The sequence below is a fragment of the Rhinoraja longicauda genome, chromosome 6 (genome assembly GCF_053455715.1).
Source record: "Rhinoraja longicauda isolate Sanriku21f chromosome 6, sRhiLon1.1, whole genome shotgun sequence".
In the NCBI taxonomy this organism is placed as follows: domain Eukaryota; kingdom Metazoa; phylum Chordata; class Chondrichthyes; order Rajiformes; family Arhynchobatidae; genus Rhinoraja; species Rhinoraja longicauda.
In genome coordinates, this window is record NC_135958.1 from 39,513,150 (window position 1) to 39,534,808 (window position 21,659).

The following is a 21,659-nucleotide window of genomic DNA, read 5'->3' on the forward strand; positions in this document are numbered from 1 at the left end:
ACACCAGTTTGCCTACAGAGCAAATAGGTCTACAGGGGATGCCATCGACACTGCTCTTCACACTGCACTGACCCACCTTGAACACCAGGGGAGCTATGTGAGGATGCTCTTCCTCGACTTCAGCTCTGCCTTTAACACGGTCATCCCGAGCAGACTGGTCACCAAACTTTCCGACCTTGGATTTTCCCAAACCATCTGCAAATGGATCAAGGACTTTCTGACCAACCGCCCCCAGACAGTCAAAATAGGCCCTCACCTCTCCTCCACCATTACACTGAGCACCGGCTCACCACAGGGCTGTGTGTTGAGCCCCATCCTTTACTCCCTCTACACTCACGACTGCGCCCCCACCCATCCCACCAACACCATCATCAAGTTCGCGGATGACACGACTGTGGTTGGACTCATCTCAGAAGGAGATGAGACAGCCTATAGGGATGAAATCCAAAGGCTGGCAGCATGGTGTTCAGTGAACAATCTGGTCCTGAACTCCTCCAAAACAAAGGAACTTATAATTGACTTTAGGAAAACCAGTGGAGATTACGACCCACTCTACATCAATGGGGTCTGTGTGGAAAGGGTACCAGCTTTCAGGTTCCTGGGTACGCACATCGCAGAGGATCTCACCTGGTCTACCAACACCATCACCACAGTAAAGAAGGCACAGCAGAGACTCCACTTCCTGAGGATCCTCAGGAAAACCAACCTGCAGGAGAAGCTCATGTTGTCCTTCTATCGCTGCTCCATCGAGAGTGTTCTGGCATACTGTATAACCACATGGTATGCCAGCTGCTCAGAAAAGGACAGGAAGGCCCTTCAGAGGGTCATCACGACGGCCCAGAAAATCATCGGCTGCTCACTGCCCTCCCTGGAGCACCTGTTCAGCCTACGCTGCCTCAGTAGAGCAGGCAAAATAATAAAAGATCCATCCCACCCCGGCCACCGTCTGTTTGTTCATCTGCCCTCTGGTCGACGTTTCAGGTCGATAAAATCCCGAACAAACAGACTTAAGAACAGTTTTTACCCCAGGGCCATACGAGAACTGAACACTACCTTTGCACTAGGCAACACTAAAAAATCTTTGTACTTAACATAATTGTATTTAATTGTATTTATGTATTTATTTGTTTTTGCATTTATTGCATATATGTTTGTACGCACCGTCAGGATTGGCTATTTTTTAATTTCGTTGTACTCGTTGCAATGACAATAAATGAATATTATTATTATTATTATTATTATTATTATTGAATTGCAAAGCTGGGCCAGATGACTGCACTCGGTTGTTTTTCTATGTTTCTAACGAACTTCAATAAGATGTAGCTCTCATGCTGTTAATTGAAATTGCCTCAAGGCTGATTTTAGTCAAATTGTAACTAATGAACTCATAATGAGCTTTTTTCCTCCAAAGTGCACTGTATGCCCTGGGGATGGCTGCGGTGGGAGTGGCAATCCTGTGGTACATATTTCGGCTTGCAGGAATGGCTGGAAGAGAAGGTGGATTTAGCGCATTTGTAAGTATGATTAATAATATAAAGTTCACTTTAGTTTCTTTGAATCATCCATATGCTTAGAGAACATACCTTAGTGTATGGTGTCCAGTCAAGGTTTGTATTTTAGTGTTATTTGGTTTTTGCAATAAATGTGGAATATGAATGTTTTTCATTATTGAAATGCCGCAATGTTTGCAGCCATGAGTTTTATTTTGTTAAATGTCATTTATGTATCTAAAGTATGTTTTGGGCCTTTTGGCCAATTTGCCATAATCCCCCTAGAAAAGTATTTTGGGCCTTTTGGCCAATTTGCCATAATGCCCCTAGAAAAGCATTTTGGGATTTTGGCCCTTGAACGGTAGGATGGAAATCCAGTGCAGTATTTCTTGATGCACACCTGAGACTCACCTGTTTGCTATACAAACATAAATTCCACAGATTGCTTCGAGGATTTAAACCTCTTTGATTTTAGTCTTCTAGCTGTGAGGATTTTTTAAATGTGCGATTGAAAATTATACTGAAATTTGTTATCCTGTTTCTTCATCTGCAGGACACATTCCGCTGCAGGTTGAGTTGGATGTGACTTGTTTATTTCTTTTATCAAGAGCTGATCCCCAGCTCTTTCCTCACCCCACTGCCCCGGCAATCTTGAAGCTACTTTCATTTTTTGCTACATTTTTTAATGTTGGGATTTAAATAATTGTTTCTTGAAATATTGAAGATGTCATTCTGATGTAACTCTGACATTAAGGTTATCAGAATTCTATCTTTATGGAGTAGATGTGTATTTTTATAAAATATCCAATTTTCGCCATACCTGTGGGTTTACTCAAATATGTTTTTTAAAGCTACATTTTCCAATCGATTTGCAAAAACAATTGTGGAGCAAAGGCAACTGTTGCTGATAAAGATTATTATGCTGAACTATGCGGTGTTTATGTCCCTTAATGCTATTTTTTTCAACAATGCATAGAATCAGCTAAAAATGGCTCGTTTCACAATTGTGGATGGAAAGTCTGGGAAAGGGGTTTCATTTAAGGACGTGGCAGGAATGCATGAGGCCAAGCTGGAAGTTAACGAGTTTGTCGATTACCTGAAGGTAACTGGATTGGTTTGGAAACTAATTTTTTAACATAAATTCTATTTGAAAAGCAGCTTGCTTAGATCTGAAATAACAATCCTTTTCAATGTTTAGTAAAGTTTCAATTGCACCTGCCGTTCCCTATGAAACAATTGCTCATAGCCAGCCACATGAATGAGTTTGGAGTTATATTTTGAAATATCCTAAAAGTATGCAACAATTTTTCATGATGCGGTATTTACATAATAACATAATTTGCAGATTGGAAGTAGTATTTCCTTCTCTACTTGAAAATCAGCAAGTTAAGAAGAATTGAAGTTAAGGAAAGCGAGAAGATGGTACAAATGGACAGTTTTCAGTGGATAACACAACAAACTGGACTGTGTTGCCCTTTTATTGATAACTTGAGCAACTTCAAGTGTCAAATTAAATTTCAATGTGATTCTAGAAATAACCAACTGTTAAGATATAACTTATTGCAGCATTGTAAATGCATTGTGCATTTTGCCTTGTCTTTGACTAACTGGTGGAAGATTTAGAAGAAAAAACAAAAAAATAGATTCCTTCATGGAGACCATTACAGAATGGGTGAAAATCATCTGGAATTATGCTGGGAGTGAAAAACACAAATCAAAGAAAATCTTGCTTGCAGCACCATGGCAGGCATAGAGACTCGTACAATCAACAATAACATGAATTATACATTATCTAAGACAGCCAAAAGAAAAGAGACAAATGCAAAAACACAATTAGAAAACAAAAGTACACTATTGTGCAAGAAGTCATAGTGTCAAACAGTATGAAAACAGTCCCTTCAGTCCAACTTGTCCGTGCCAACCAAGATTCCCCATTCAAGTAATCCCATTTGCCTGTGTTTGGCCCATATCCCCCTAAACCTTTCCTACCGTGTAACCTGTCCAAATAACTTTTAAATCTCGTGCCTTCTCCCCATATCCCTTGATTCCACTAGCCCCTAGAGTTCTATCTGACCTCGGGTGCTTTCGTGTGGAGTTTGCAGGTTTTTCCTGTGAACACGTGGGTTCCTCTGGGTGCTCCGGTTTCCTCCCGCGTCTCAAAGACCTGAGGGTTTGTAGGAAAATTAGCCTCTAAATTACCCCGATTAAGTAAGGAGAGGATGAGAAAGTGGGATAACATATGCCCACTGAGTCCTATCGATCACCTGTTCTAAGGGCCTGTTTCCATGCTGCTGTATCTGTAAACTAATCTGAACAAATGTTCTGATTCAAAAAAGTTTGGATACTATGAGTATTTAAATATCTCTTGGACATTTTGAATTTTCCACCCTGTGAAAAGATATTTAAGGAAAATATGACGTTCTTTTGTTTTCTTGACTGAAGTTTATTTTCAAAAATCTGGTTCTCTTTCCCAATGAAAATATGCTTATGTGATATTAAGAATAAATCCTATAGCAACACAAGGAACTGCAGCTGCTGAAATGTTGTGTAAAACCACAAAGTGCTGGATTAACTCAGTGGGTCGGGCAGCATATCTGAAGGACATGGACCAGCAACATTTGGGGTCAGGACCCTTCTTCAGACTGCTTGTAGTAGGGTTGAGAAAGCTGGAAAAGAGGTGGGAGCAGGACAAAGCCTGGCAAGTGATAGATGAGTAGAGGTAAGGGGGATTTAATTGGAAGATGAATGTTCAAAAGCTGGAGATGAAAAGGAGATAAAAGAATGTCAGATAAAGAAAAATGAGGAGTGAAATGTGAAGCCAGATGCATGTTGCAGGTGACGGGGAGCAAAGTCCTTTGGCATTTGATCTTGACAAAGATATGCCTTCATTAAAAATCAGGTAATGTGAATCAACTTGCTATTTTCTGCGTAAAGGGTTATTTTTAAGTAAACTATACCTTCTAATGTTTTTGTTGGTGTTGTCAATATATCCCATTTTAAAATACATCTCTTCCTACATTCAAACTGCTTTTCAGCCTTCTCTTTTTAGAAAATAACAATCACAAGGTACTGAAGCAGTGTCATAACCTGAAATGTTGATTATCCCTTTGACTTCACTGATGCTGCTTGACTGCCAAGTTCCTCTAACAGTTTGACTTTTGCTCCAGATTCCAGCATATGCAGTCTCCTTCTGTTCTTCCTTTTATGTTGGCTTAGGGTAACGGTCCTGCTGGACATGCCGAATCATGAAGATTAACAGAAAACAAATATTGAACAAATTGAACGAGGGCATTCCTTAAATGTAGAAGTTCCTGTAGTATTGCTATCAGCTCAAATACGAGTTAATTATGCCAACAGTTCATTAGTTTCTTATTACATTTCACTGTTAGAATAGCACTTTTGGAGGCATAAGCAGAAACTGGTGGTGTATCACTTGGAAAGGAAAGAAAGTGAAGTTGTCTATTTGTTTTTTCAGAACCCGGACCGTTACTTGCAACTGGGTGCCAAAGTTCCAAAGGGAGCTTTATTGCTGGGACCACCAGGATGTGGCAAAACACTTCTGGCAAAAGCTGTTGCATCTGAAGCCCAGGCTCCTTTCTTAGCTATGGCTGGGTCAGAGTTTGTGGAAGTGATTGGAGGTGAGGAGAAAATAGTTCCAAAAAAAGATTAGAGTTATTCATTTAGATTTTTTAATTTAGAGATACAGCGCGGAAACAGGCCCTTTCGGTCCGCGCCGACCAGCGATTCCCGCACATGAACACTATCCTATACCCACTGGGGACAATTTTTACATTTACCAAGCCAATTAACCTACAAACCTTTGGCGTGTGGGAGGAAACTGAAGATCTCGGAGAAAACCCACCCAGGTCACGGGGAGAACGTACAAACTGTACAGACAGCACCCGTAGTCGGGATTGAACCCGGTTCTCCGGCGCTGCATTCACTGTAAGGCAGCAACTTTACCGCTGCTTCACCGTGCTGCCCATTACAGATATTTATTGCTTATGCCTTGTCCATAAAATTTCACGGAAATGTTCAATGAACAGCTAAGCATGCCTTAGCTTTGCCTTGTTTCAAAACTGGAAATAGTCTTTTCAATGTCTATAAATCTGCCGGGCATTCCAAGTCAGTTAAAAACTATTTAAAAATAAACAATTCCATTTTAAAAGTTAAACGGGCATCTAAAGATATTTAACTTTTTAAATTATCACATTTTTAGAAGTGTAGCTTGCCTTTTTATATCCTTTATTCTGAGCTATAAAATTGACATTCGGATGAACAGACTTGCATTCCTGTTATGGGTTCAATCTAGTTGGGAGGCCATGTGGCAGTTGGTGAGACCGCATTTAGAATATTGTGTTCAGTTCTGGGCATCATGTTATAGGAATGATATTGTCAAGCTTGAAAGTGTTCAGAGAAGGTTTACGAGGATGTTGCCAGGACTAGAGGGTGTGAGCTACAAGGAGAGGTTTAGGCTGGGTCTTTATTCCTTGGAGCGCAGGAGGATGAGGGGTGATCTTATAGAGGTGTATAAAATCATGAGAGGAATAGATCAGGTAGATGCACAGAGTCTGTTGCCTAGAGTAGTGGAATCGAGGACCAGAGGACATAGGTTCATAGTGAAGGGGAAAAGATTTAACAGGAATCTGAGGGGTAACTTTCTCACACAAAGGGTGGTGGGTGTTTGGAACAAGTTGCCAGATGAGGTAATTGAGGCTGGGACTATCCCATCATTTTGGAAACAGTTAGACAGATACATGGGTAGGACAGGTTTGGAGGGATATGGACCAAGCGCAGGCAGGTGGGACTAGTGTCGCTGGGACATGTTGGCCAGTGTGGGCAAGTTGGGCCGAAGGGCCTGTTTCCACACTGTATCAGTCTATGACTCTAGTAAAGATCCAAGAACATGTTCCCTATTTTAAATCCTGAGAAATCTCATCATCCCTTATTCATTGTTGTACTCCATGCAGAGTCTAGCACCAGAGCATAGCTGGCAAAGTACTAGTGGAGTTTGACCGTTAAGATTGGGATTTTTGGATTTGCTTGTAACTCCCAAAACTTGCAGCCGCTTGCATGAATAAGTGTTCTCAAAATGCGTGGCAGTGATTATAGTTTGCCAATGTTCAGCCGAAAGAGTCTTTACTGAAAATAAATTCCAAACATAAATGGAATGCTACAGTAATCTTCAGATAGTCGTTAAGCATTGTAACTAGCGTTTAAAAAGGTTGGGATAGGGAGAAATATCAACTATCATCAGTGAGAAGTTATCATCAGTGAAGAAAGAAATATGTGATAGTATGAACGAACATATGGTGGAAGTAAACTCTAAACTACAAAAGCTGGATTCTGACTTTACCAGTAAGTTGGAGCATATTACTACTACGGTACATCAACATGACGAGGCTATACGCGAGTTGGAAGTTCTAGCTGAGACAAGCGCTGATACAACAAAAAGGGTATTAACGGAGACTCAACGCCTATCTGATCTACTAGCGAAAGTAACCGAGAAATGCATTGACTTAGAGGGTCGCTCTAAACGTCAGAACCTAAGGATTGTTGGAGTTAAAGAAGGCCAAGAGAAAGATAAAAACCTCTGTGATTTCACTGCTGAACTCCTACGGGATGTTTTGAAATTGGACACAAAACCTTTGCTGGATCGAGCCCACAGAGCACTGAGAGCTCGGCCAGCTGCTGGCGCTCCCCCAAGGCATCTGATATTAAAGGTACACTACTCTCACGTCTTAGAAGATATTCTGTCGAGAATCGCTATCAACAGAAACTTATCATTCCAAGGCGACAATATCCGTATTTTTAGAGATTATCCTGCTGAGGTGGTTAAGAAAAGAGCACTTTTTAATGAGACAAGATCAATTCTGAGGAAGATCCCATCGCTCAGATTCGGAATGTTGTACCCGGCCAAACTGCGAGTCACCTACAAGCAGACAGAAACCTTTTATACTGATCACAATAAAGCATTCGAATTCGCCCGAGAGATTGAAAACTTGCTGAAGGGATGAATACCACTCCACGGCTGTAATCACTGGCAGAGAACTGATTGGGCTATAAGGCGTTATAATTTAAAGTTCCAAGACCAGTGAATAAGCTATATGACTATTAATCTTTATTAACTACTATTAATAAAAAAATATTATTAATCACTACCAATAAGAAGTTCAAGTAACACTTGACTCATGTAAATTTTACTTTTAACATTTAACTAATACACCCTAGGGGGGAAAACTGGCCTATTTTGGATTAAATTCCTTTGGGCCTGTCCTGTTTATTTCCCCTTGCTTCTAAAAATATATATATTTTAAAACGGGAAAAAAAAAAAAAAAATAACTGTGTTAAAAAACGGAGCTAGTATTAATTTTTTTTTACATCTTACGGAAGTCCTTAGATTTTTTGCCACCTTAGGGTGGCTAACACTAACTGCACTAATTGTAGTTGTAGTTTTAGTTGTCTCTTCTTTTTTCCTGCACTCTTTTAACCTTTTATATATTGATTTTTTTTTTAGATTTAACTTTTATTATGTCATTTTTCAGAAATTATATACTTTTGGGAGATATTTCCGGGAGGCACTCTACGCTGTACAAAAGATCATCCACCCCTCATTCAAGAAAAATGTGGTAGTCCGGGTGCCAGACCATTTGCTTTATTATAGCCCATTTATCGGTTAAGATGCAAGATTCTATTAGGAAAACAGGGGTTAAAGGTATTACATTTTGTAGTTGGAATGTCAAGGGTGTTAATGAACCAATTAAAAGAGGTAAAGTACTTTCACATTTAAAATCTATTGATGCAGATATAATGTTCCTTCAGGAAACTCATCTTAAAAATGTAGCACATAATAGACTGAAAGGCAAATGGATTGATAAAGTATTTCACTCATCGTTTCCCTTTAAATCAAGAGGTGTTGCTATTTTAATTCGTAAGGGTATACCATTTATAAATACTTCCTCTATAGTCGACACTGAAGGTAGATATGTTATATTAGTGGGAGAACTATATTCTACAAAATTGATATTGGTGAATGTCTACGCACCAAATTTTGATAATCCGTTATTTAAAAAAAATATATTTAATACCATTCCAGAATTTGGACAATATAACTTGATAATTGGAGGAGATTTAAATTGTACATTAGATCCTTATTTGGATAGATCTTCAACTCAAAGGAAAACAAAATCCAAGTCGTGTGAATTATTAAACTCTTATATAAATAATGCAAATATAAAAGATGTTTGGAGGATTGATAATCCTTCAGGCCGAGAGTATTCATTTTATTCACCTGTGCATAAAACTTATTCAAGAATTGATTATTTCTTGGTGGACTCCAAACTTATTCCTTATACGTATAATTCAAAATATCATAATATTATTATATCCGATCATGCCCCTTTAACATTTAGGGTAAAACTCCAAGGAGTAACGGGGAAACAGACTAATTGGAGATTTAATCCGCAAATCTTAAATGAAAAAGCATGTTATGACTATCTTAAATCGCAATTTGAGATTTTTTTTAACGCAAATGACCTTCCTGAAACACCTGCGTCCCTGCTTTGGGAAACATTTAAAGCGTTTGTGAGAGGATGTATTATTGCTTTTCAAGCGTCTCAAAACAAGAAGAACCGAGCTGAACAGAATGACCTGGAAAGTCAGATAAGACAGTTAGACATAACAAATGCCATCGCTCCCTCTATTGAAATACATAATAAAATTGCAGTTCTCAAATATAAGTTAAATTATATCCTTTCAGCTCATATTTTAAGGCTTTTTCAATATACTAAACAAAAACATTTTGAATTTGGAGATAAACCACAGAAATTGCTAGCACGTCAACTCCGTAAATTAGAAGATGATTCTACAATTCATAAAATTAGATCAGAAAATGGAGATTTGCTTAAACTACCTAAGGATATTAATCAGAGATTTTTGCAATTTTATCAGTCATTATATTCATCAAAAATAACAGATACTTCTGCGCAGATGCAAAAGTTTTTGCAGGAATGTAACCTTCCTGGTTTGAATGTGAGTGATAGAAATTTACTGGGCGCAGAAATAACTATGAAAGACGTTGAAGAGACTATTAAATCCATGAAAAATGGGAAGACTCCTGGCCCTGATGGCTTAAATAATGAATTTTATAAAAAATTCAGTGGTTTGATCTCTCCACGTTTGCAAACTGTATATAGTCACGCCTTTAAACAACAGAGATTGCCACAAACTCTGACTGAATCAACAATAATCCTCATTCCTAAAAAAGATAAGGATTCTGAAGACCCTGGTTCGTATAGGGCGATAGCTCTTTTAAATACTGATCAGAAGATATTAGCGAAAATCTTAGCTCAGAGATTAAGTCTAGTTATAGACAAATTGATACACCCCGATCAATCAGGCTTTATAGCCAAACGATATTCATTTTTCAACTTGAGACGCTTGTTTAATATAATTTATTCAAATAGACTATTAAATGAAGATTTAGCAATCATCTCGCTAGATGCTGAAAAAGCATTTGATCAAGTAGAATGGCCCTATCTTTTCTCAGTGATGGAAAAATTTCAACTAGGTGAAAATTTTTGTGCATGGGTGAAACTTTTATATACATCCCCAACAGCTAGAATATTAACTAATCAAATGCTGTCATCTAAATTTCATTTAGCTAGGGGTTGTAGACAAGGATGTCCACTATCACCACTTTTATTTGCCCTTATTATAGAACCACTTGCTGAGAGTATTAGATCAAATTCAGATATTTATGGCTACAACACTAAACATACAACCAATAAAATTTCTTTATATGCGGATGATGTATTAATATATATTACAAAGCCAGAAATTAGCATTCCGAATTTATTAAATCTCATAACTCAATTTGGTTCATTTTCAGGTTATAGAATTAACTGGTATAAAAGTGAAATTATGCCAATAATGGAGCATAATCCGGCCATACTTCAACAATTTCCTTTTAAAATTGCCTATGAAAAGTTTAAATATCTTGGAATTTACGTGACTAGGAAATATACTTCTTTATTTAAATCAAATTTTCCTCCTTTACTTGCTAAATTACACAGAAATATCCAATTTTGGAAAACACTTCCTATATCATTAGTTGGTCGTAGTAATGCTATAAAGATGATCTTTCTTCCACAGCTATTATACTTATTTCAAGCAATTCCGATCTACCTTCCAAAAAAGTTTTTTTTAAAAATTGATTCAATTGTTACTAATTTTATTTGGGACTACAAGACTCATAGAATAAATAAAAGACACTTATGTAAGTCTAAAATTAATGGAGGAATTGCTTTACCTAACTTTTTATTTTATTATTGGGCGGTTAATATTAAAAATATAACCTGCTGGTTGGATGATTCTGATCAACAATCGGATTGGTTAAAGATGGAGAAAGAGGATTGTTTACCATTCGATATTGGTGCGATCCTCTTAGCTCCAATAAATTTAAATAAAAAAACATATGGAGGTAATCCCATTATACATAGTGTTATCCGTACCTGGAAACAATTAAAGCTTACGTTAAAATTGAGTAAATTATCTGTTTTCCTTCCTATTGCGAATAATCCTTCTTTTAAACCGTCTGTCTTAGATAGAGGCTTTGCTCAATGGAAAAGTTATGGAATCAAAAGGGTGGGAGATCTTTATCATAAGGGAACTTTTCTTTCGTTTCAGGAGTTACAGCAGAAGTACGGATTACATGTTAATAATTATTTTAGATATTTACAACTTAGAGATTATGTAAAATCACACATGCAAGAATATAAGTTTAGAGGTCCAGAAACACTTGATGTATGCCTGAATCGACATTATAACTCAAATAAATTAATATCTTTTATTTACAATATTCTCCTTGACATTGACATTCCGTCATCAGAATCTTATAGACGAGCATGGGAGGACGAATTGAATCAATTTATAATGCAAGATATATGGGATGAAAGTTTACAACATATACATCAATGTTCATTGAATACTAGACATTCCTTAATACAATTTAAAATAATACATAGATTACATTATTCGAAGACGAAATTAAATAGGATTTTTCCTAGTATCTCTCCTATGTGTGATAAATGTCAATTTCAAGAAGCTAATTTAACTCATATTTTCGTAACTTGTATAAAAATGCAAAACTTCTGGTTGGAGATTTTTAAAATAGTTTCTAAAGTTATTAATAAAAAATTAGATATGGACCCAAAATTAATTATATTAGGATTATCAGAACATACTACAAATTTTACAGTAAGTCAGGTACATTTTCTAGATTACAGTCTAATAACTGCGAAAAAACTAATACTTAAATTTTGGAAAAAACCAATAACCCCCACAATTAAAATGTGGACTATGGAAATGACAGAGACCCTGCATTTGGAAAAAATAAGGTTTGCCTTAATCGACAAACCTGAGTTATTTTTAAAAATATGGTCTCCATTTATTGAATTTTTAGAAAAGTAAATGGGTTTGGCACAGGACTAAAATAAAAAAAATTTAAATAAAAAGTTGAAACTTGAGTTGGGGGTTGGATGTACAGCTGTGGTTTTTGTCTCCCGGATCTACTCCCGTTAATTTTTATTGTTAGATCCTTTTTTTTTTTTTTTAAACCCTCTTACTCTCTCTCCCCAAGTTTATAGTTTTATATTTTTATTTTTACTTTCTCTCTTCAAAAATTTAAAAATTGAAGCTATGTAAGAACTTTGTAACAAATGTGTTTTTTCTTATTTCGATTTGTACAAATGCTTTTCAAAAAAAATAAAAAAATAAAAAATAAATAAAAAATAAATAAAAAAAAGGTTGGGATAATAATGGCTTGAAGGTGGGTTCCATTGCAATATTTTAAAGCAAGTATATTTGCTGTACAGACTTCAAAAAGTCAGACGGAGCATAATTACAAAATGGAGACAATGTTCAGAAACTTTTTCTTTGCAAAAGTGCTCCCAGATGTTAGAAATAATTTGCATTTGAATAGAGCATTTGACATGCTTTGCAAATCTCAAATTGTTTCAGCACCAATGAATTTTTTCTGAGGCCACTATTTTGCAAATTCACTGAGATTCTACCAATGGCAATGCGATACATTCAATCTAAAAATCTACAGGCAGTTGGTGGTCTTTGATTAATGCCTCATTTAAACAGTGGCATTTGCAATAACGTAATATTCCCTCTACAGCATTTTGTCGTATCTTCCTGGAGTATGTGTTGCAGTAGGTAAATATAGATTTTAATACACAACCTTCTAATCAGATGGTTAACATTTAAGCCAACTTAACTTTAATTTTGAAGTTTTCGTAACTAAAATAACCCATTGAGTTCATGCAAGAACATGAACAAATACCATCTACCTCATTGGAAACCTTTGAGCTCTCTTTAATTTTTAAAACAGTATCTGCAGTTCCTTCCTACACATTTAATCTGACTTTATCGGACTTCATCTTGCACTAAATGTTGTACCCCTTTATCTGTACACTGTGGATGGCTTGATTGTAATCATGTCTAGTCTTTTCTAAAGAAATTAAAAGCTTTTTACTGTTCCTTGGTACACACGACAATAATAAACTAAAGTAAATGTATTAGTACCATCTCATGCTGGTTTCCCAGTATGCCCTATGTTTTCCTGCAGAAATAATATTATGAATATGGGTTTTCAATTTTGTGATTGGTTATGCAATATTTTTTGGTGCTGACAGCTCTGCTTATATGAAAAATGATGATTTGGGACCTTATTTCTCACCAATGAAAGCATTTACAGTTATATCATGAATCACTATCGTTTTAAACACAGTTTTGTAACAATCCTCTGGAAAATATTATTTCAAAATGTTTCATTGCAGGTCTGGGTGCAGCAAGAGTACGAAGTTTGTTTAAGGAAGCTCGAGCTCGTGCCCCATGCATTGTGTACATTGATGAAATTGATGCAGTAGGCAAAAGGCGATCAAGTAACATGTCTGGTTTTGCTAATACTGAAGAAGAGCAAACATTGAATCAACTGTTGGTCGAAATGGATGGTTGGTATTACACATTGGTACAATTGAGCTGCAAACTTGTGTGGTAATATATTCATTATTTTATGTAAAATATATTCTGTTGCTTAGAATTGTTAGAAATGTGCAGTCTCTTGCATGATAAATAATTGGTGTTGAATGCAAATTAAATCAAATAGTGATTGGTTTGTATGCTTATGTTTGTGTGCTTGGTAGTCCTTAAGATTCTAGAATAATGGTGCTTCTGTTCTGAGGGTGAAGAGCATGTTATTGAGCTTATTCATATTGAAAGTACATCCGAAACCAAGAGAACCAATGTAGTTTCAATGACATATTTGTGAGAATTTCAAAGGATTTGACAACCTTGCTAGATTTTAACTGTTTAAATACTACTGCTGTCTGGGATTATTACTTGTTTATTTCCACACATGGCATACAAAGCATGAATTCCAAAAGTTTGTTTATTGTCATATTTGATACACTGTATATCACAGAATGTTAAATGCATGGCTTTTGTACATCTAATGCAGTATATATTTAAATATTTGAAACACTGCCACTTTTCTGTAGTAGAACCATCTGGCCTAATTGAAACATTGCACACTGTCTTATTTTGAACAGGAATTGGCACAACAGATCATGTAATAGTTCTGGCTTCAACCAACCGTGCTGACATTTTAGACAATGCCTTGATGCGACCTGGTCGGTTGGACAGACATATATTTATTGACTATCCTACATTGCAGGTACTGATGTATATGAGCATAAAATATTTATTATTATTAGTTTACTATCTAGCCAACTTAAACTATATTTTTGCTATCCTTTTGAAGCTGCAATTTTCTACTTTCATTGAACTAAAGCATATGTTTATGGAAATGTAAGTTCATCCAGACTTCTTAGCTAGTATTTGAAAATATTATACTTGTGCAAAGCTACTCCATCTTACCTACATTTACTCTTTCTCACTTGATACTTTTGTTTGGAAAGGCGATCTGTAATCTTTGTTATTTCCAACTTAATTTACCCAAGCAATAATTTTTTTTGATTGAAGTGGGAAAGATTTTGTAAAATCCTGTCATTTAATTGGGTTCTATTTTAAGCCAAGTGAATGGAAATGAAGGGGAAATATGTTGCGGCACAGCTGAGGATGTGTTGGTTTTAAAATAAATCTTAATGCACATCATAAAGAGGTGTAAAACACATTTAGAACTCTTAAAATTAAAGCTATGGTTGGTGGGCTAATGGTTAAAAATATTTATTGGAGAACTTTGACTGCATTTCTGCTCAAACTATTTTTAAAAAATGACTAAATCATAAACATCAGGGGTACTTGCATTTGTCTTTATTATTTGCAGGTTGCTGGCAAGGTCAGCATTTATTGTTTTTGCCTGATTGTGAAGGATAGGGTAGTTGTCGTCCTCCTTAAATCACTACGGTTAATATGTTGAAGGTATTTTGTCTGTGTGGATAGGTAGCAATTTCCACAATTTCAACCTTGCAGTAATGAAGGCAAGGCGATTTGTATTTTTTAGCTCAGGACAGTTTGTGTGTCTTGGAGGTGATATTGTTTCTTTGTGCCTTCTCCATTTTCTACTTTCTTGACATGGGAAATCATTAGTTTGGGAGTTGCTTTCAAAGAAGCCTTGGTGCAGTGCATTTTGTAGATGCCACATACAGTAGCCTATTCTATTTAAACTGTTTGTGGATGGGATGCTTTTGGCAGAACTTTGCATTTTACAGGCTGCACTCTCCATACATTGAACTATTGATATCACATTTCTAAATTGTGCCACATTAATGATTGCAAACATTTGGGTGGCTAGTTACATGCTACAATAGATTCTGCTTGCATATTTACAGTATATATGAGCTGAGTTCATTTAGATTTTCTGATTAACACTGACCCTCAGAATGTGAGAGGATGGTGTATTTTGACAATGGTAATACCCTTGAATAGCAAGGGGAAGCGGTTAGATTCTCATATTGGAACTGATTATTGTCTGGCATTTATATGCAACAAATATTATTTCCCATTTAAAAGCCCAATTCTGGGTGTTCTTCATGAACTGCCTGCTTCCTTACATGTGTAGTTGCTCATTAGCCCATTGCCTTTGTCAAATTATCTGTCTTTATAATGGAGGAAAGATTATTGCTGAAGATTATTGGCCTAGAATATTAAGTTAATGTGACTGCATTGCAAAACTGTGTATGTGGTCTCTGTGTATGTGGAAGAATATAAATGTATTTATAATATATAAATGTAATATATACCCATTCCTTCTCTCCCGAGATGCTGCCTGACCCGTTGAGTTACTCCAGCATTTTGTGTCCATCATAAATGTATTTAAAGTAGCTTGGAGAGGTTTTACTTGATTAACACCCAGATGCTTGGGATCCAAAGATGTGTCTACAAAGCAATCGGTAGCAGATTACAAGGAGCTAGAAAGGACTTTTGAAAAGCAGTAAGACCTTTGGAAACAAAGCTTTCTACTTTGAAGACATCCGTTTGTCCAATGCAGTTATTGTGCAAAGGGAGGCCTTTGTGATAGAATGTTTCCTGAAATATTTCCAGATACATTCTCCTGATGAAGAAGGAAATTAAAGCCGGACCTTTCTAGATGTCCAAAAGGCAGACCCTTTTGCTATGGTCTGATCTCTGGCTGGATGTCTGGCTTCATTTCTGAACCCCATGGTCTCTTCGCCATGGTCCTTTACAGCTGCCTTATCCCAATGGTTAAAGAGCTGTTTCCCAAATCTCTGGTCATGTAGATGCAAGGTGGACATGATCTTCACCATGTGACAAGTCCAAGAGAAATGCAAGGAGCCGCACTGACATAGCTTTTTTACCATTATCAAGCTAACATCTCGAGCAACAAGCAGCAATGCTGAGTATTCTTCTCAAATTTGACCGCCTACTGAAATTTGTCTCCACCTTGCGTTTGTTTCATGAGGCCATGTAAGCCATGATCTTAACCAGTTGAGATACTCCCAATGAAGACAGCTGTCAAACAACGCTACATCATTTCCCCAACACTTTTTAATTTTTTTCGCTGTAATTCTGCACCCCGCCTCCAATAAATTTCCTGTAGGTGTAGAGCAAATCTTCAGAGAACATGGGTACCCTCCAGTGAATACACTTCATAGTCCAGACCAATAGAACCTAGCTGTTGAGTTGTAGTGGAGAGAGCTTGCACATGCTTGGGTTGGCCTCCAAACCTTTATCAACTCATTCACTGCAGCATTGTTGAGAATGATCCTTATACCGGCCGTTCACCTGACAAAGGTCCTCTTTCAATCTGCTCTTGGTTTATATAACACTTTTCTCTGACAGTAAGATTCACAGTGAAACCTTGAAAAATGTGGTGCACATCTCGTTTCTTGCCAGCCATCCATCAGGAGAAACAAACATCAGTGAAGAAACTCACCACTTCCATCAGTGTGCCAGCATAGCCTTTGCTTGATTGGAGAAAAGGGTGATTAAAGATCAACATCTTAGACATGGTTCAAAACTCTGTCTGTTGGCCTCCTCTATGCTTTTGAGTTCTAGTTTCTTGCAACAAGCACCTCAAGGTCACCTATGCATTCTCTTCAAAATTCTCTGAATTCACACGAAGGACAAGCAAACCATTATCTGTCCCTCTCTCAAGCCAGCAACTCCAGCACTGAGGTCTTAATTATTTATGCCATTCATTATTCTCTTTTTATTCTTCTAAACATTTTTCTGCACCCTCTCCATTGCATTTATATGCCAAGCAGGACTGTATACAACCAATGTAAGTGGGTCTAACAATGGTTCAATAGAGGTTTAGTTTAACTTTCCTACTTTTTAATTGTATCTCTCACTCGGAAAAAAATAACTTGGTTCCTTGTTTACTTTTTTCAATGGCTTTGTTAATGCTTGGGGCAACTCTTTTTGATAGGTGTTCTTGTCCTCCAATGTCCCTTTGTTCTTTTACTCCACCCAGCTAACAACTTCCAAGAGTCAAGGGTATTTAAGGGGTCAAGGGTCCCCCACCCTAGTCCTCTGACTAGTTTCACTGTCCTGCTTAATTTTACTGATTGTATGCCTCCTTGTCACTTTCCCCTCAGCTAACAATGAACTTCAGCATCGTCTGCTTTGATATGCTGTTTTCACACCTTACCTTTCCATATCTCTAGACTCCCTTTCCCCTGACTCTCAACCTGAAATGTCACCCATTCCTTCTATCCAGAGATGCTGCCTGTCCTGCTGAGTTACTCCAGAATTTTGTGTCTATCTTTGGTGTTTAATTGTCATTTGTCCTGGGAATTGAACAATGAAATTCTTACTTGCTGCAGCTTATCAGGCCCATTATTTGAATAACACACAAATAAACATATTATATTCATTAATACATTAAATTACTACAATGCAAAACTGAAGTACATATCATTCAGTAATCACTTTATTTTCTTTCCTGTCAAAATGTTATGAGAGAATGTTGAAGATTGAACTTCTGTTCTAAGTTGAGACAAAACCACTTTTATTAATTGAGTTATCATTTAATAAAGGTGGACTGGAAGCAATTACTTTGAGGTATATTAGAATCAAAAGAGTGATAGGCATTCAAAAAGGAGAGTAAAGTTCAAAAAGGAGATAAAGCTACTTTTACTAATTGAATTAAAAAGAGATAGTAATTGACTCAGCAAGGAGATAAAGTTCAGAACAAATGTAGTTTGTTGGGAAGATCCACAGTCTAAGGTCCTGCTGCTGATGGTTCTGTTTTACATGTTGTTAAATCCTCCACGAGTGCACAGTTTAAAAAGGAAATGGGACTGGCATTGATGATTTGTAAGAATGTACTGGTTTAAAAACAAAAAATGTATCAATATAAAGAAAAAATGGAGCTCTTAACTCTAGACCCCGTTGTTATTCAGGAACATATAGAACAGGATAAAGTTTAAAACAAAGGTACTTTTTGAGGCTACTCAGAGGCAATCACAGCAATCAAAGCCTGGAGGGTTATAGAAGGTACAGTAGTGATGCTTAAAAAGGAAGTTAGGAAACCAAATATAAAGCATTAAAATTATTGGCAGCTGATATCAAGGACGATCCCAAGGACTATCCCACAGAAGAGTGAAATGATATGGACATTTATGTCCCAGATGTCTGGGACATTTATGTCCATAAATGTCCATATCATTTCACTTTTCTGTGGGATAGTCCTTGGGATCGTCCTTGATATCAGCTGCCAATAATTTTAATGCTTTATATTTGGTTTCCTAACTTCCTTTTTAAGCATCACTACTGTACCTTCTATAACTTGGATGTAGTTATTCCAGTGCCCTTCTGCTGGTCTTCCACTTAGCCATTCCCTAAACTTGATCTTAATAAAGTGCAGCTCTCTGTACCTCTTCATCTCTCCCAGCTGGCACCCAGTCCAGTGACACCATGTTTGTAAAATGTTCATCCTTGTTAATGGTGCCTGATCCCTTTCTGTAACCTGCTCAAGCATTACGATTCTTAGATCTCTGCATTTTATCAATTCTACTTTTTGCACTTGCACAATTGTAGTTCCGCCACCTTTGGCTTTAAGATGTGCTGTTCACCTGAAAATCCTGCTGCTCTTTGACATTCCAGCCCTGTTTGGGGTTCCTTAAATTATACCTCCAGCCCAGCTGGCTCATTATCAGATCTGACTTGATAGTACTCCTGTAAATTGCTACATGATATTTTTGGGCAATTGGCACTATATAAATGCAGATTGTTTTTATTGTACCAATTATTTAAGCACATTGATCCTCCCGAGGGTAGTGAAGGATGTACACCTGTCAGAGCTTTATTGACCTGGAGGATGTGCTTCATTTTTCTGTTAATTTGTGTGCCATATTTTGACCATTACAATTCCTGAGATTCTCTTTCATGCTTTGAACTTTCATATTACAAATAAAGATAGTCCAGTTGCAACAATTCCAGCACTTGTTTATGTTTATTATTACATATTGAAGCAATGGGCAAGAAAACACACCAACATCTCCACTTCCTTAGAAGACTAAAGGGCCTGTCCCACTTTGGCGATTTTTAAGGCGACTGCCGGCGACTAGGCTGTCGCCGCACGGTCGCCAGTGTGTCACGGGCATGGTCGTGAGTAGTCTCCAATGAGCTATAGCTGTTCTCGGGTTGTTGCGGAAATTTCTCTCTGCTCAAATATTTTCGGCGACAGCTGGCTTGACGCCAATGATCGTAGCTTGTCGCATCCTGTCGTGGGTGCTGTCGTAGGTTGTCACCAGGTTACTTTGGTTGTCGCCGGTAAACTAAATTTTGTACATTTTGACCAAAGATTGATGTTTTAAGTTATTGTATTTCCGAGTAGTTTCTCATGGCATCTCTTTCAAATATTTTAATTTCATTTATTTTGACCGGTAAAACAAACACAAACACAAGCATTGTACTGCATTGGAAAGCGAACTCTTCTCATTTATTTTGACACTGCACTGCATTGGGTCTCTTCAGGGACAAGGGCTTCAACCACACAGACCTCTTCTTGGGCTTCTTCTTCCCCATTCTTCGTGTCCTTCTGTCTTGCAGAATTTTAAGCACGAGGGCCGCTGCAAGCAGCAGGGCTTGCATTTGATGTAAGAGCAATGCCATCATATGTTGCTTCCTGGCAGTCATGATGCCGAATGATCGGAGACCCTACCCAAACCCATTTTTGTGCCAAAATTACGTGAAATGGCTACCCCGTTGTCATCAGTTGTGACCTGACAGGGTCGTAGCTTGTCGAGGGTGGAGGTAGGCTGACTTCGGTTGTTGTAGCTTGTCGTAGTCCCTGTCGTAGGTGGACGTCCTAGGTCACGGCGACTGGATCGCCGGTTGTCGGCAGCTTGCCGCGCCTAGGTGGTAGCTTGTCGTAGGCATTGTCATACCATACCATACCATACACATACAGCCGGAAACAGGCCTTTTCGGCCCACCAAGTCCGTGAGGGAGTCGTAGACATTGTCGTAGGGTTAAAAAAACGAAGGCTTTTCAGCGATCTGCTACGACTTTGACCGTTACCGGCAGTCACCTTATAAATCGCGGAAGTGGGACAGGCCCTTCAGGACGTTCGGCATGTCCCCAACAACTCTCACCAACTTCCACAGATGCGCCGTAGAAAACATTTTATCGGGATGCATCACAACATGGCTTGGGAACAGCTCCATCCAAGATCACAAGAAATTGTAGAGAATTGTGGATGCAGCCCAGACCATCACAAACCAACCTCCTTTCCATTGACTTCATTTAAAACTTGAGCTGCCTCGGCAAGGCCAGCAGTATAATCAAGGACAGGTTGCACCCCGAACACTCCCTCTTCTCCCCTCTCCCATCGGGCAAGAGGTATAGAAGTGTGAAAACGCACGCCTCCAGATTCAGGAACAGTTTCTTCTCAGCTGTTCTCAGGCAACTGAACCATCTTACCAACAACTAGAGAGAGCAGTTCTGAACTACTATCTATCTCATTGGAGACCCTCGGACTATCTTTCATCGGACTGTACTGGCGTTACCTTGCACTAAACGTTATTCCCTTTATCGTGTATCTGTACACTGCAGATGGCTCGACTGTAATCATGTATTGTCTTTCTGCTGACTGGTTAGCACGCAATAAAAGCTTTTCACTGTACCTGACATATGACATTAAACTAAAGCTTTTAATTTCTAGTCAAAGTTGTTATATATGATTGTGCTGCCAGCAACCTGTGTACAGTAATAGAAATACTGGGTTTGTTTTGTAATATTCAGAACTCTTATTGTCAAGTATTTCCTTACAAAAGATACTTAATATACCATGCTCCTTTAATTGTTATGATTTTTTTGGTATGTTTTGCAGCTTTATAGCGTTTAACAAAAGTGCTGTTTCGAGGTATCAGGATGTATGATGTGACTATTACATTGCAGAAGGAGGAGTGCATTGTTATAAAATAACTTATTTAAAAGAGCTAGAAGGATGATATTCTGTAATTATAATTTTACATAATCTGGCTGCTATCATTCTGGATGGATCAGTTCATTCAATCTCTAGCCTGCTTTTTCAGTAAAATTGCAGGTAATTTTGAAAATAACATTAAAAGTTTAACTATGGGCGAATTTTATCAGGGTTATTGTTCAACATGGAATTCTAATGTGTAGGAAAGAACTGCAGAAGCTGGTTTAAATCGAAGGTAGACACAAAAT

At 37.6% G+C, this 21,659-nt stretch overlaps 1 protein-coding gene across 1 annotated transcript in view; it reads left to right on the plus strand.

Annotated features, from left to right (window-relative positions):
• Positions 1 to 21,659, plus strand: part of spg7 (SPG7 matrix AAA peptidase subunit, paraplegin) — a 57,096-nt gene that overhangs the window by 19,030 nt on the left and 16,407 nt on the right. Inside the window, exons 6-10 of the mRNA XM_078400851.1 lie at positions 1,412 to 1,514; positions 2,467 to 2,592; positions 4,966 to 5,128; positions 13,334 to 13,507; positions 14,105 to 14,229. Coding sequence (XP_078256977.1) covers positions 1,412 to 1,514; positions 2,467 to 2,592; positions 4,966 to 5,128; positions 13,334 to 13,507; positions 14,105 to 14,229 — 691 coding nt within the window. The remainder of the gene's footprint in view (positions 1 to 1,411; positions 1,515 to 2,466; positions 2,593 to 4,965; positions 5,129 to 13,333; positions 13,508 to 14,104; positions 14,230 to 21,659) is intronic.